Source organism: Seriola dumerili, unplaced genomic scaffold, assembly GCF_002260705.1.
Source record: "Seriola dumerili isolate Sdu_G_001 unplaced genomic scaffold, Sdu_1.0 BDQW01000017.1, whole genome shotgun sequence".
In the NCBI taxonomy this organism is placed as follows: Eukaryota; Metazoa; Chordata; class Actinopteri; order Carangiformes; family Carangidae; genus Seriola; species Seriola dumerili.
In genome coordinates this window covers 10750061-10766558 of record NW_019174272.1, presented here as the reverse complement: position 1 = coordinate 10766558, position 16498 = coordinate 10750061, and the positions used below count along the sequence as shown (strand labels likewise).

The 16498-nt window shown below is 40.7% G+C and overlaps 1 protein-coding gene across 1 annotated transcript in view; it reads left to right on the top strand.

Moving 5' to 3' along the window:
- Nucleotides 1-209: 209 nt before the first annotated feature.
- Nucleotides 210-16498, top strand: part of tacr1 (tachykinin receptor 1) — a 43874-nt gene continuing 27585 nt past the window's right edge. The window contains exon 1 of the mRNA XM_022756508.1: nt 210-888. Within this exon, the coding sequence (XP_022612229.1) occupies nt 485-888 (404 nt within the window). The 5' untranslated portion in view covers nt 210-484. The remainder of the gene's footprint in view (nt 889-16498) is intronic.

Genomic DNA, 16498 nt, shown 5'->3' with positions numbered 1-16498 from the left:
TACCTGGGCTCATCCATAGTCATAATGACAGAGGCTGCCTATTGGACGGGTGCGCAGCGCTCACTCCATAAGCTGGTGAGCAAACGATCAGCGCAGAGCCGCAGAGGGAGAGAGGAAGGAGCAGAGCTCGCTGGCTTTGATATGAGTGACCGGTTAGGGGGGACGCAGACTTGCAGTTGTGCTGAAATGTGCGTAAAAGGCGCGTTTTCGTTTTTACGCACGGGTAAAAGTTTCAACATAGGTAGCTTGCTGTTGAAATTTCCACTTGAATTACCTCTACTGAATTCCTGAGTTTATGATTTCCACGACATTGACGTTTTCAAGTGAACATTCCGCAGAGCACAGTTATGTAAACTGCAGCGGTGAAGCTTTCTGAAACTTTCTTTCATTTCTTTACGTTGTGCGCGGGATCTTTATCTTTGCTGTGTAATGATTTAGGCTTAGATCCAGCGGTTTAGTGTGACTTTCGGTTTTAAACAGCAAAATGGATCCTTTATTCAATTCCACCGATGTGCCAAACTGGACCACCAGCTACAACGACACCAATAACGGGACTGTATACTGGAACCAGTTTGTGCAGCCAGTCTGGAGAATCGTCCTCTGGGCCATTGCGTACAGTTGTATAGTTATTGTGTCCGTTGTAGGTAACATTACTGTGATCTGGATTATTATAGCGCATAAGCGCATGAGGACCGTCACCAACTATTTTCTGCTGAACCTGGCGTTCGCCGAAGCCTCCATGTCCGCCTTCAACACGGTCATCAACTTCACCTACGCCGTACACAACGAGTGGTACTTCGGACTGGTCTACTGCCGCTTCCACAACTTCTTTCCGATCGCGGCTGTCTTCGCGAGCATCTACTCCATGACTGCCATCGCTCTGGACAGGTAAGCTGCGGCTTCTCCTGTGGATCTGTTGTAAAAGCACGACAAATGGCAAAATCACCGAAAAATAAAACAACCTTCCAACCATCCAGTCTATTCCATCACATTTACAAAACACGTTGATGTGAAGGAATTTAAGGAGAAAAAAAAGATCATTTGCGGAATTTTTTTGTTGTTGCCATTATTCTCCTAAATCATCAATAGGAAAACACGGAATGTATAAATGTAACAGCGATGCCGAATAAAAACCAAAGTGAGGTATGATACTGTCACATGGCAGAAGAGTCGCTATTGATTTGCTTGAAAAAAAAAAAGAAAAAGAAAAAAAAAGAAAAAACAGCTGATAAGTAAAAGCATTTTGGTGAAACCTCAGTTCCTCCGAAGGGGATGGAGAACAGGCTGTGATTTTACTTTGTTTCCTTGGTTGAAGATTGACCCCTCGCCCTCCCCCTCGAATAAATAATCAAGAAACTTTTGCTTAATTTGCTTCTTTGCAGCCGTAAGTTAATGTAAAAGTGCACCTGTAAAAGTCTCTGTACTCGGTGATCATCAGAGGATCCTTTCTTTGTTCCACATGTTGAAGGAAGCTGTGTGATGCTCAGTGAGTGGAACAACCCGGTTGTCTTTTTGTTCATGTTGTTCATGCAAAAAAAAACGCAACCAACAATTGTTCACACTGTGGCTTAACTGTTAAGTTTCATACGTCCATATCATACTTTCTATTCCACCGAAATACGTTAGTGAGATTTATATCTTCATGTCTATACAGCCTCTCTCCCTCTCTGTGAACATTCCGGTGAGTAAGAGCCTCATTCTTCAATGTGATGGCTCCTTATGACAGTGAGGCTGAATTGAAATTGTACACATAAAAAGCCCTGCTCTCTTTTGTGTGTGTGTGTGTGTGTGTGTGTGTGTGTGTGTGTGTGTGTGTGTGTGTGTGTGTGAGACAAACCGTTTTTTTTTTTTTTACGGGTAACATTCTGAGTGTGTATCATTACATGTTCATGTGTTTCAGCATGTGTGTGTATGTGTGTGTCCATGTGTGGTGAGATGTGTGGTTGTGTATGCCTCTATATGCATATCTGAACAGTATGTTCTGTATGTGCATTTCTGTGGTTGCAACTGTCTCTGTTTGCCCAGATGTTTGTGTGTGTGTGTGTGTGTGTGTGTGTGTGTACATCTTTGTAAGCACATATGTGAATTATTTTATGTATAACGTGTGTGAGAGAGAGGGGGAGAAAATGTGCATCCCTGTGTTTGATTCAGACTGCCACTTGTAACAGTTAGGCTGTATCTATATTATATCTGCGTCTGTTATTCCTCTTTATCTCAGGTGAGAAATGCTTGCAATTCCTCTGCATTTCCTCTGTTTCAGCAAGAGAACAATACACATTTTCTCATATTAGGTTAAATCCTTAGACCTCGTGGAAGTGAGAATGGTATTAAGATGGCACACACGCACACACGCACGCACACACACACACACACACACACACACACACACACACACAAACACACTCACTCTGTTCATATTTTGCCATTCAGCCCAGTTAACCATTGAGGAACTATAGCATAAGAGAGCTATAGGTTGTTTTCCCCTGACCCCTGCCCCCATGCTACATGAAGATGTTATGAAATACCCTGTGGAGAAGCATTAAATTCACACTGATGGCGTCAAACTTTTGTGGCTGTGGCAGGAGAAGGTATTTATGGATTTTTGAAAGATGCTGGTGTGGGAGTGTTAGGAAGAGATTCATCCACTGTGACCCATCACTTGCAGCCATCTTTCACAGCTGTTTAGGCACTGGTCAATATTTCACTTTTTAATTTTCATTCACCACTTCCTGTGCTAGCTGATCAGTTCCCATTAGTTACTAGATTAGACATCATATAAATTTGGAAAATAGAACAAATCTGCAGGTTCTCTTCAAGGGGTGGGGTGGGGGTGGGGAGGTGGTTGGGGATGGAGCACCATGCTGCAGCTGATAAGACGTTTTTTCCATCTTCATCACTGCAGCGATCATTCCCGTGGTGCTATCCCACCGCACAACCCATACATCACCTGCACAGTTAAGTGCTGATATCAGTGTACAGGTTCCGATGCTGATTGTATTGAGGAAACTGAGAAAACATATTTCTATAGAAATATATACGGTACCTCAGCTCAACCCACACAATAGAGTTCCCTTTGGAGATATCATTTTGTATTTCATTTCCTTTTGGTTTTCTTTGATGAAACTGAGTTTTCGGTGATTGGAAGCGCCGGCTTAAAATCCCTGATAAATGCAGTGAGTAAACATTAAAATGGATGGAGCAATAAATACTAAAAATTAAGATGATCATTTCCTTCATGACTCATCCACCAGTTGGCCATTTGCACCAGCCATTCAATCTAAGTTAAAACTTACTTATAACACAAGTGTTTTAAGAAGTGGATATTTACACATCACTAAATTAAAGCTGGTTAATTAACACTAAAAGCTAACAAGGACAATGTTGATGTTTTAGAGGTACAGCTTACCACGTCAGCAGATTAGCACTATACGACTTTGGCATGTGAATTGATTACCAAAGCTGTTACAGTTTATCCTGAAGAGAACATGAATGCATGTCCTAAATTTAATGCCAGTGCATTCAGTGTTTGGTGAGACATTAAACCCAAAACCTTAAATGCCAACCTCACGGTGGCACTAGAGAAGAACCATGAGTATTTATACATAATTTTCTGTCAATCTGGTCCAAGGCTGTTGAGATATTTCACAGGATAAGTCAAATATTCAGTTATTTATTGTATTATATACATATTTTATTATTCAGTTCTGTTTACACGACACTCGTTCACTCATCTGACAGAACAAGTTTGCCCTCTCTGAGTCATGCAGCTAGCATGGCTTGAACTAACAGTTTCAGGTGTTTAACTGCCAATCCCTTGCATTGAGTTGAACTGAGTTTCAGAGCCAGTAGTGCTATTCATGTCGTTTAGAAGAAGTCGGAATATCTCATTACACTAATCAACTGCAAGCTCATGGTATGTTGTTGTACATTGTTTTTTGTGATGTCCTTAAGAGGGAATGTAGCAGAGTGAATGTGGAGGAAAGCCAAACTCACATTTCATCATGACAAGGCCCTTCGAAGTGAAAAGCAGGCATATTTTTCTAAAATTATTTGCAAAATGCCAATAACCCAAAAATTCTATTCTCAACAATTTTCCGTCTCCTAAACCGCCCTCGCCCTGACGAACTTGTACAGCTTTCCTCTCAGTCATAATGTGAGTCTTGCAGTTGAAATCCTTCACTTGCTCTCTCGATCCCGTCCCCACCTTCTTTTTCAAAGACGTTATAGATAGTCTTATTCCTGACGCTCCGACATTGTCAACCACTCCCTAGAAACAGGTGTTTTTCGAGACACTTAAAAAAGCTCTAGTCAAGCCACTACTCAAAAAACCAACACTTGATTAATCTATTGTGAGCAATTACAAGCCTATGTTCAATCTCCCCTTTCTAAGCAAGATTTTGGGAAGGGTAGTGTTGAATCAACTCGTGGCTTTTCTACACAGTAACAATTCATATGAAAAATTTCAGTCATGTTTCAGATCTGGACATAGCACAGAGACAGCACTGACTTATAAATGACCTTAGAATAAGAACAGACCACAAGGATGTCTGTGTCCTCTTCCTCCTTGACCTAAGTGCAGAGTTTGACTCATTGTTCACAAAATACTTCTGTACAGACTGGAAAGCCTCATTAGTCTCACAGGAACTGCACTCAACCGGTTTAAGACCTACCTCACTACCTTGGTGATTATGTCTCCGAGAGGCACAACCTTCTCTATGGTATTCCCCACGGCTTGATACTTGTTCTGATTTTGTTTTCTTATATGCTCCCGCTTGGAGATATTGTCTGTGCCCATGAGGTTGAGTTCCATTCATATGCTGATGATACTCAGTTGTATCTTTCTATAACCCCTGATGAAAAGGATGCCCTCAGCCCTTTGCTAAACTACTACTCCAGCATTGTGCAGTGGATAAGTGGCAACTCATTAAAATTAAATGAGGACAAAACTGAACTCCTTATCATAGGCAACAACACACAAAGACACAAATTAACAAGCAGACTCGGAAACTTGGCCTTACCAGTAAAACCACGTGTGAAATATCTGGGCATTACACTTGACCCTGTCCTTGATTTTGAAAATCACATCAGCAATGTTACTAAGATAGCATTTTATCCCCAGAGAAATATTGCAAGAGTCAGACCGTATCTTTCCCTCGCAGAGAAACTGACCAATGCCTTTGTTTTCTCCCGCTTAGATTACTGCAACACACTTTTTTCTGATTTACCAAAAAAAACAACAATTATTGATTGGTTGCAAATTGTACAGGATTCGGCTGGAAGAATTTTAACTAAAACCAGGATAAGGGATCATATCACCCCAGTTTTAGCGTCCTTGCATTGGCTTCCTGTAATGTTTAGGATAGATAGTTATTGTGATAGGATAGATAAAATTCTTGTACTTGTTTTTAAAGCCCCCTGTAGTTATGCACTGAGGATCTGGAACATGCTCCCCCTTCACAATAGGCAGGCAACCTCAGTCGACAATTTTAAGAAACAGCTCAAAGCCTATTTTTATGACCTTGCTTTTAATTGATTATTTTACTGGTTGATTTTTTTTCTCCTGACTTTACCTTTACCTTTACTTTCCTTAATGATTTTTGTTGTCTTTCACTAACATTTTCTTTTTTTACATTATTGGGTGTTGTCAGATGTCACATTTATTTTTCAATTGAAACAGGTTATCAAGCTGATATGGGTTTTTCACTTGGTTTAGTTAGCCTAGCTTTGTTTGCAGTGTAGCAACTAATCTGTACATAAAAACTACTTTGTGTTCTGAGTACCACTTACAGCTGCTAGCATGACTGCTGACTCTGAGTGTGTTCAGTCAGAATGCAAAGTGAATGTTTGCCTTGCGTCATTCACTCAAGCTCAAATACTGGACCGGTTGTGTTTATTCACCCCAGACACCCAGAGTACTGTACCAGCTGTACAGATGCCAGCTGCAAGCTAACTAGCATTGAACACACTGAGCCTGTGTGTGGGAGTGTGCATGTGTGTTGGTGGCAGAAACTTCAGTTCTGTGACTTACCTCGAGTCTCTCTCCTGTTTCCTTTAATCTCGTTTATAAAGCAGATTCATAAAGCCCTGGGATGTGTGTGAATATTTTTCACAAGATGAAACATTTCAACTCACAGGGATGTGTCTTTGGATCAGTTTGCACCACCACAAGCGAATGTGTGTCTACTTTCCATGGACTTTATGCATTCCTACAGCTGCCAGTTTGTGACACTGCGGTGACAGTTGATTGCTTTTGACTGGATGCCACTGCAGATGTTCCTTAGCCACTGATATGCACATTAGTTAATTATTTACAAGCTAAAACATTAATCGTGCCACCTGAGAAAATGAGGACATTAGCAAACACACTTACTGATAGATTTATGAATAGCTGATGCAAACCCATCCAGGAGCTCTTACTGTGTTTGTGTTGGTCTCTGCAGGTGAACCGCTGCCCTGTGATCCACAGACATGCGACCCAACTGAAGTGGAATCCCCATTTGTGAATATACTTACCTGTATACAGAATACATTAGTCCTGCAACAGATTGTAAAATGCTGCAGCTTTCAGGGATTAGAGATAGACTGGATTGATGGATATATTTTAAACAGAGACCATGTATCAATGTGCTCAGTGCAGTGTGACTGAAATTCATTGTCTCATTTGGCTAAATTTCTGTTTCATTTAGTTCCGGTCTTCTGCGTGGCTGCTGCTGATAGCTTCTCTTGGTCCTTCAAATGAATCACTGATGATCACTTTCCGTTATATTCAGTCTTTAGTGATGCTTAAACTGATCACTTCGTACTTTGCTCTGTGGAGACAGTTTGAGCTGATCATTCAGAATGAGCTATCTGGGAGGCAGAAGTGCCCATTTGTGTCAAGCAACTCTTGATTAGGAGGACTGGACAGGATGGATGAGACACATATGGAAATTAGTATATGTATATGTAGTACATCAAATTAGCATAATGGTATCTAATTGAATAACAGCAATGTATGGACCAGCTAATAGGAAAAAAAGTTGACCAGAAGCCCGTCTCCTAAAACCTGTAAATGCACTGGCATCATGGGACCAGGGCATATAACAAATAGTCAGACTTCAGATAGACATTTAAACACATCCATTGCACAAAGCAGTTTAGTCCTTTTTTTTTTTTTTGAAGCAAGATAAAGACAAAGAAAGTGATAACATAACATAACATAACATTGCATAACAGAAAACTACTGACAGCTTTTTAGGGTTGCTATAGATTAAGATGACTAATATATATTTAGATTTATTGAAGGTGGAGAGAGAAATAGCAGTTTAGCTCTTGAATATCTTAAGCCGGACTGTGGTACAATAAATTCTGGGTAAATTAAGACTTAAAAAAAAAAAAAAAAAAAGACAAAAGGCAAACCAAGGAACAGCATCCAACCACTCAGTTTGTCTATTTGAAGAATTCAACAGTTACAAAGACATTAACTTGGGAAAGTCAGCAAAGAGTGAAACAATAAAAACATCTTATTTTGGTCTTTAAAAACTTTTTCACTTCCTGTTGCTCCCTCCATAACAATGTTAACAAACCACAAATTATGAGCCATGTTTTCCTGTTTTTTGTTGCTGGGTGTTACTGCTCAACGCAGGTGTCACTGATTACCATGTTCCCATGGTAACATTGGTCTGCATGTCGGATGTAGATCCGGGCGACATGGGCAGCTGAAAAAAAGTTATATTTGCGCAATCTGTTTTTCTATCCCTAATTTGCACATCACATCAATAACATGTCACCGTGTGGGTTGGAGCGGGTGCCCTTTCTAGTTTGTGCAGGCTTCTGCTGAGAAGGGCTCCTCTCTCACTCTCAGAGGTGGTAGATGGGGAGGGGGGTCTCCTCACTGGAGCTGGGCAATCTCTCAAATAGTGCACTTCTATCTCTGTAGTAATGCAATTAGTAATTCAAACTATGAATACCTGTAGTTTCACAGACATATCATTCTTTATTTTGGTATTCATGATTGTATATAATTTTGGTACTAATAATTCAGAGACTCTTTCTATTCTTGTTACTTTATTTTGGTATTTATGATGGTATTTGCCCAGGGCACCATACAAGCTAGAACTGCCACTGGTCTTAGGCCTGGGTTAGCCTGGGGTAAGGTGTCTAATTTTTTCGCATTAAAATTAGTCAGTTTTTATTTTTGTGAAACAGTTTGACTTGCATCACACTGATCTATGAGTAAACTCTGACTCAGACTCTGCTATTAGACTGCAGATACAGAAAGAAATTTAAACGATAGTAAAATCATCCACAATATATATATATATATAATAATAAAAAGAAGTCAGATTGTAGCTCTTATTTGAAGATATTTCTGTGAAGCTTACATCAGCAGCACTGGTGGCACCTGTTATTTCGTTTTGAAGGCATATGGGTGGATTGAGCTTAGCTGTGTAAAGTGTTGCAGTTCTGGCAGTAGCCTAAAAGGGAAGGTTAGTGCACAGCACTGTACCGGCACTTTCCTGATTTTACAAAAGCAAAAAAGACAGCACCGGTTAAACACACTGACATAATCACAGCCACAGAAAGCAGCACCACACAGAGACTGGCAGCCTGCTAAAGACAAGTCTGCTCAATATGACAGCAGGAGAAAGAGGTGCTTAGCAGATGATGTGTTAGAACCCATGACTGTTTAGTGGACCCAGAAGCAGAAGACAGACTCAGGTGAGCAAGTTGAACTGGATTTATTATGAAGGGATTTGTAGCAGAACAGGTAAAGGTGAAGGCTGGGAGATGAATAAGAGGCAGGCAGGAGATGAATAATAGGGTGGTGAATCCGTTGATGGGAAAGCAGGGCGGATGGGAGAAAGCAGGGGAGATGAATGAGAGATAGGCATGCAATGAGTGGCAGACCGGGGGTGAGGGAAGGCTGGGCTGGGAATGAGCAGCAGGCAGGCAGACAAGAGGGGTGCGACCCTGAAGCACCGGAGAAATGTGTTGGACAAAATGCAAAAACACGAGGAATCAAATACTAGGAGGCCTTGACGTAGCACCCACAGCACCTGTAAGATATATATATATATATATACATACATATACATTTCTTCCACACAAAGGTAAATGGTATCTTGCACAGTGTGCCTGTAAGTATAGAACAAATAGCCATCAAGAACAACTCGTTATAGGTCTTCACAGTATGAATGAATGGATGACGGCACCTGATCACTTGCATTGACAGAATTCACCAGTCATTGGCGCAGTGACTGCATGTTATCACACACAGAGATTACAGTACCTGCACATTGTCCAACATATGAGAGGTAACAATGACGCTGCTGCAGAATTAAATCCCTGTTCCCGCTCCATAAACAGAGAAGCCTCTACTCCATCAGAAGTTCATCCGCCGGGCCTCACGCTCAGCAAAGTCATCAACAACAGCGCTCAAGTCCAAATCCCGGGCTTTACTGTTCTCTATTGAGAATATAGCCAATCAAGCTAACGTTAGCCTCCGGCTGCACGTCAACATTGCTAGAATTCAATGAACTTGAAGCTCGGTGAGTAAAAACGTATCTAATATCGTCAGTTCACCTGCTGCACTGTGGACAGTTAGGCGATGAGCAACAGGAGAACTGAGGTTTAACTACTCCAGAGCTAATGAGATGATGAGGCGCAGAGTGGATCGCCACACTCAGAGACAGAGACAGACAAACAAGCACAGACACACAGGGGGAGAGAGGGGGAGAGAGACAGAGAGAGAGAGAGGACACAGGAAACAGAAGGGTCTCTTGGTCGGGACCCTGACACAATCAAAAAAGTCTAGCCCCAATGTTAAACTTTCATTCATACTAACTGAATATGTAATGAATAGTGGACCCAGAAGCAGAAGACAGACTCTGCTTCTGCTTAAACAGACTATGTATATATATATTCATATATATATAATCTGCATGGTATGTGTTGTGGTGTGTGGGGAATATTTTCTGTTTTCTTCGAAACACCTTGGGCCCATCATGTCTGAGTAATGTTGCTGATGATGTTCATCCCTTTATGGCCACAGTTTACAGTTTATCTTCTAATGATCTGAATCTCCAGACCTGGATCTTGTAGAACACCTTTGAGATGTGGTAGAGCAGGAGATTGGCAGCATGAATTTGCAGCTGAGAAATCTGCAAAAAAAATATAATGCAGTCATGTGAACATGGAGAAGAATCTCAAAATCTTTACTAAACATGTTGTAGAATCCATACCATGAAGAACTGAGGCTGTCTTCTTAACCCAAACCAGTGTTCAGAATTTCATACATTGCGCTGGTTCTTCCACCTTCATCAACACTTTCTTAAGACTTTCAAAGGTTTCTCTCTGGTCCCTGGAGTTCCTCAGGTTTAAACTGTAGATCAGCCCGAGCAGGACCATACACCCACTTTCCACACCTCTCTGAGCATCTTGCAGATAATGTAGATTTCCACTCTTTGCACCAGAATCAATATCCTAAAAATGGGAGAACATTGTATTAGTATGTTTATGAGAACAAAGCCTGCCCCTTGATAATCTGATTACTTTCTCAATCGATTGCATTTCATTTGTCAGACAATTGTAACAAATACCCATAAATAATTTCCTGCAGCACAAGGAGATGTCTCCAGATAACTCGGTTTGTCCAATTCACAGTCCAGAACCCAAATGTTCAATTTACAATGAAAAAAAAATAGAAAAGTAGCAAATCCTTGTATTGAAATGCATCTGAAAATACTGTAGAGGCAGACAGAAGACGATACACCAAAAGTTAATGTACAGTGTTTTGTCATTCCTCCAGTGTGCTGAGTGTCACAGAGTGATGATATATATCAGAGTGCTTACAAGTGGATTGCTCCTTTGTGGACACTTCAGTGGTAGTTGTTTGGAGAATAAATAGCATTACTCATTCACCAAAGGGAATCCCAACCTGCAATCTCTTTGACCACCTGCCTGCATCTCTGACATCTGATCTACTACATGTTGCTCCTCACTCGACTGAGGCGCTAATTCAGTAACAAATGAAAGGGTGACTGGCTGCGACTGGACCATGGCAGCTGAGGTTTCCCACTGCGGGGCCCATTTATATCCACCTACTGTAGCTGAACAACACAGCCAACTTTTCCCAGTCGCACTAGGTCATGGCAGCAGGCAACTTACTCTCCAGCTTTCTTGCCTGCTTCCTCCAATTTCCACTTCCCCCTCTCCCTCCTCCATCTGTTTCCCCAGAGGGCTCATCATGGCCAAGCTAGTCCGGCCTCCTCCACCTTTCTCTTTCTGCTTATTTCTGTGATTCATGCTTTATGCATGAGGAGTGGGAAGGATTATATGACATGACTAGAAGTAGCCAATGGTGCATGTGACAAGAAAGGAAATGTGGCTGGATGTATAAATTTACCTCAAATTATAAGATAAAATCTCAACTGTGAGTGAAAATTTCCTTTGTAGCTTCAAGTTTTTCCTCATTTAATCCTGACTGAAACCTTTTTCAAACCACAAGCACATTACTTTTATGTTGTTTTTATTTATTTATTTATCTATGGATCTACAAAAACACACCAGTCCAGGAGATAACATGTTAAAGGAACACTCCACTGATTTTAGACCTGGAGTTCAGTCTCCTTGTCATGAGGAGAACTCAGTGTGAAAGCTGTTGGATGTGTCCTGTGGCACTGGAGGGAGCTGCTTAAAGATTGCTTGGTTGTTTATTTGTTATCATCTATCAGTGACTTTTAACTACGTCAGTGTGCCTGGTTTAGCTCAGCTAACAGCTAACTTGCACCCATTGCTCTTATGAAACTTGAACCTGAATAATGCTACGAAGTATTAGTACATAGTAAAAGTAGAATAACCGCCTCTACCAACCAGTCAACTTACAGAAAATATGGTCTCCCCTTCCTATGTTACAGTGTTGAATAAAGGTCAGAAGTGTTTTTGCTAAACATTATGACGTCACAGTGAAGTTGACCTTTGACCTTTTGGTATATAGTGTCATCACTTCATCATTTTACCCTATTAGACATTTGTGTTAAATTGTGACATAATTAGTGTGTGAATTCTTGAGTTATGGTTTAAAACATGTTTTGTGAGGTCACAGTGACCTTTGACCTTTGACCATCAAATTCCAATCAGTTCATCCTTGAGTACAAGTTTGCTCGTTCCTGATATGTTTACAAGAATGTTAAGTCACCATGACCTTGAACTTTAACCTTTGACCACCAAGAAGGAAATTCCCTGAAAGTGGTCTCTAGACATCATATTCACAATGAAAATTTGTGTTATGTGTTAAAATCAGTTAATCTTTGAGTCGAATTATTTGATTGTACCAAATTAACATTCACATTCACAGGAACGGGATGAACCGACTGACGGACAACCTGAAAATGTAATGCTTGCAGCCATTGCTGTCGCTGACATGGAGGCATAATTAAACTTGAAAAATGAAAATTAGGGCAGAAAGGAAACTGATTGAATAACACTGAGGGTGTCCTCAGGGTTATTTTGGTTTGAGCTGTAGATTTTAAAGTGAAAACATTTATTTTCCAACATGGCCCCAAGATGTTTAAAGACACATAAAGCATGTAAAACAAGAGTACAGCCAGGCTGTACGCAGGCACAACTGAGCTTTGAGCTAAGTTCTAACATCAACATGCTAACATACTTTGTTCATTCATAATCTGATTAATGTTCACCTGATATATGTTCATGTGCAATAGCAACTGTAATATTTTAGTAGGTAAATTTATGGTTACAATGAGTAAAACTAGGTATTTCGGGCAGCTTAGGGGTGAGACACAGGAGGACACACGCATCACTCAGTAGCCCCAGTAGTGCAGCCACGTTATGTCGATGTGCTGGTGTTTCCATGTGAGCAAAAGCTGTAGAAAGATGTATAAAAGTAGCAACACAAAGTGACAGGTGTAATGAGTGTGCAAGAGTAATGAGCAAATGTAAATATGAGATTTATGTTGCAATTAAACAAGAGAAGTTTGTGTGTTAGAGCGCTTCACCTAGCTAAGTGTGTGTCCAAGTGTGCAACTTGAACCTCATGATGGCGCTAGAGTAAAAGTTAAAGGATGACAAAGTCATTAGGATTCATCCTCTGTGGATCAGGAATATTTGTACAAAATTTAAGAGCAATCCATCCAGTAGTTATTTAGATATGTTAGCCTGGAACAAAAAATAGAATCTTAAAATCAAAACTACATCAGTGCAAACTAAGTCAAAAAAAAAAAAAAACAATAACAAAAAATGATTAATAGCAGAAGTTTTTTTAACACTGGGATCAAAAAAAGACCTTTGGGGACTTCTGGCACATGAGCACACATTGGTTCTATGTTAAAGCCATGTTGAGTAAGAACCACTGTTATAAGCAAACACAAATATTCAGGATAATGGCCATTAATTATAACACGTCTGAAATCAGCTCTACCAACACAGAGACAGAGACACATTCAGTAAAAAATGAACAATGTTGTTCTGCATCGCCACACATGCTGTTAATAATGATACCAGAGGTTTATTAATAGAAGAAATGTCAAAATGTCTTTTACTGTGAAACAGAAACTGAAGTTCTAGAGTTCTAGCAACAACACCGTCAAGAGAGAGGCTGGTCCATTATTATAATATAATATATGTAACAGAGACCATTTCAATTCTAATGTCACATTATGCTCCATCGCAGTCAGTGTCAGACATTTAGGTAATTTTGAGCAGCTGCCTCAGAGCCACAGCACCTCTGAATGAATAAACAACACTCTAATCAACACTTGTCATTTCCCGTCAACTCCAACTCGAGCCTGAAAAACGGCTGCAAGGCTGGATGTGCCTCGATTGAGGGCACTTGGCCGACTGGTGGCTGCTGTTATTATTGATGTTATCTTTTATTTAGTGTTCTTATTTTATCTTGTGATATCTTCAATCATAAGATTGGTGGTGGCCCTGTTCATGTAGAGTAGTCATCTATTTTATTGCTGCTTTAGTCAAGCACGTTGTAACATGGATTTTGAAAAGTGCTCTTTAAATAAAGATTATCATATTATTATAATTAGGAAATCTCAATTCGCACCATTAAGAAAAAAAAACCTGCACAAAGAGAAAACACAACCAATTACAGAAATGCTGCACGACGCATGGATGACAACAGAAATTAGTAACAAAGCAACTGTTTCCAGGGGGCACTAAAGAGTGATGAACATGCCCAGACACACCTGGGACACGTTTGTTTGTTTCCATTTTGTTTGTGAAACATGGAGTCAAATATCGGTCAACCATAATTTTTATTGTAGTCATATTATTGCAAATATTTGCAAGTTCTTCATCTTTTCATCATCATTATTATTTTTTAGCAATTTCTAGTTTTATTAATATTTTCAATCATTAACCAGGACATTCTTTATCTGCCACTAGATCAGGCCGACCTCAACAAACAGGCTCGTCTTCTACAACCAGGAGCATTTCTATGTGCATACCCAATAAGGGAAGAGGTGACAGTGTGGTGAGCAGGTGGATATTGGTTTTCCACAGGCCACAGGAGTGTCTGCTGGTTATTAATGAGACTGAGGGGGCTGAAGATGTCATATGTATGCATGTGGACAATAATGGCAACAAGTGACAATCCTTCAAATTACCCAACACACACACACACACACACACACACACACACACACACACACACACACACATACACACACACACACACACACACACAGAAAGAGAGAGACCTCAGGCTCCTCCACCTTCACCTACCCCATCTCCTCCCAGCAGCTGATGGGAGTTTTATGTAACATTCTGCAAAACAACAACAACAACAACAACAACAACAACAACAACAACAACAACAACAACAACAACAACAACCCCCTGAGAAGGTAATAAACCAGTTGAAACAAATTCATGATCAGATTACCACAGCCGACTTTCAAATGCAATTTGAAAAAAAAAAAAAATCACTGGCAGGCTGGAAGGCAAGCAATTTCATCTGTCGTTTTAGCTGCTTCCCTCTTAATCACTTATTTCTCTTCAGGAAAGCATTGCAGCAACCTCATGGTGTTTATATTGAACCGTTGCATTGCCATGGCAGTTTGGGGGACATTTGTGGATAATTGGAGACGTATTTCACCCATGCAATCTAGCCCGGGCTGCCCGTGCCGCCTGCCACCTTGTGAGAGGTGTCCTGTCGAGAGAAATCAGATATTCCCGACAAACAGATACTTGGAAGTCCAAAGTCTCAGAGGTGTGGTTTTCAAAATGTGAAATGAAAGGCAGGGGAGCACAGGGAAGCAGAGCTCCATAGCAACAAATCCATAAAAATGAAATACCTCACAGCTGTAGCAGGGGCTGCTGGGACATTAGAATGCAGATACTGACTTTTATATGTGAATAAAAGCAGTGTTCGTACTGAGTTCTGTTTCATAGATTATTCTCTATTTGCAGGCAGACGAGTTGATCGAACAGAACTGATGCACTCAAATGGAGACACATGGAAGTGGAGGGATGAAAAGAGGAAAGAGGAAGGATGAAAAGAGAAATAGTGTTTGAATATAAACATCAATCACGAAGCACCTGCATGTTATTCTCAGTACACTGACTTTCTGTTAGAATAACTCACATTTTGGCGCCAAAGATGCAAAACACAGGCTCAGAGTCAGAAGCAGTTTTTAAAAGAAGATTTAATATCAACAGTCTGGTTTAGAGTAATGGGTTTGAGTCCTTATGTAGGTGAATGGCAGATTGTGGCAGGTGGAGCAGGTGGGACAGTAGAATCTAATGTAGATCTAACCAGAGACCAGGTGACCAGGACAGGGCTTATACTAAAGACGAACTGGAGGGGAAGCGACGATCTAAAAGACAGAGAGATGATGAGGTTAGAGCTGGATGTGACAGCCTGGCCACTGAGGTAGACTGGAGGTATGAACGTGGAGCACAGGGAAACTCAGGATTAGAAAACATCCAAACTGATACAAGGAACAATAGAGTAGAGTTTGGCCTTAGCGTTTGTAACGGGTGGTAGCCTAAATGGCGGCGACTGGAGGGACGAGCCAGGGTTTAAATACTGCAGCTGGTGGAAGAGTTGATGAGGTGCAGCTGTGCAGGTGAGTCGGCAGGAGATGAACCAGGTAACCATTTTTTAACCAACTCCAGCCAGACACACACACACGCACACACACACACAAAGGGAGCGATAGAAACTTAGGATAAACAAATACACAAGGGAGGGAAAAATGCAGGCGAGCACAAGGAAAAAGAGACATAGTCTGCACATAACACTTTCAAACACTCCTCCAACTGCTGCCCTGAGGATTTGTAGCTATATTGATCTTTTCAGAGTGGGCTGCTCCGACGAAGTTTCCTTGTTAAAAGGTTAAAAACTAATGCTAATTAGATTTGATAACCTATGTGAAAGGATTCAGTTTGCTAATGCAAAGTATCTGCAGATGACCATCCTTTATAGACAATAAGGTTACAGTTCTTGTGTGAAGAACATCTCTCTAAATAACATTATACTCCG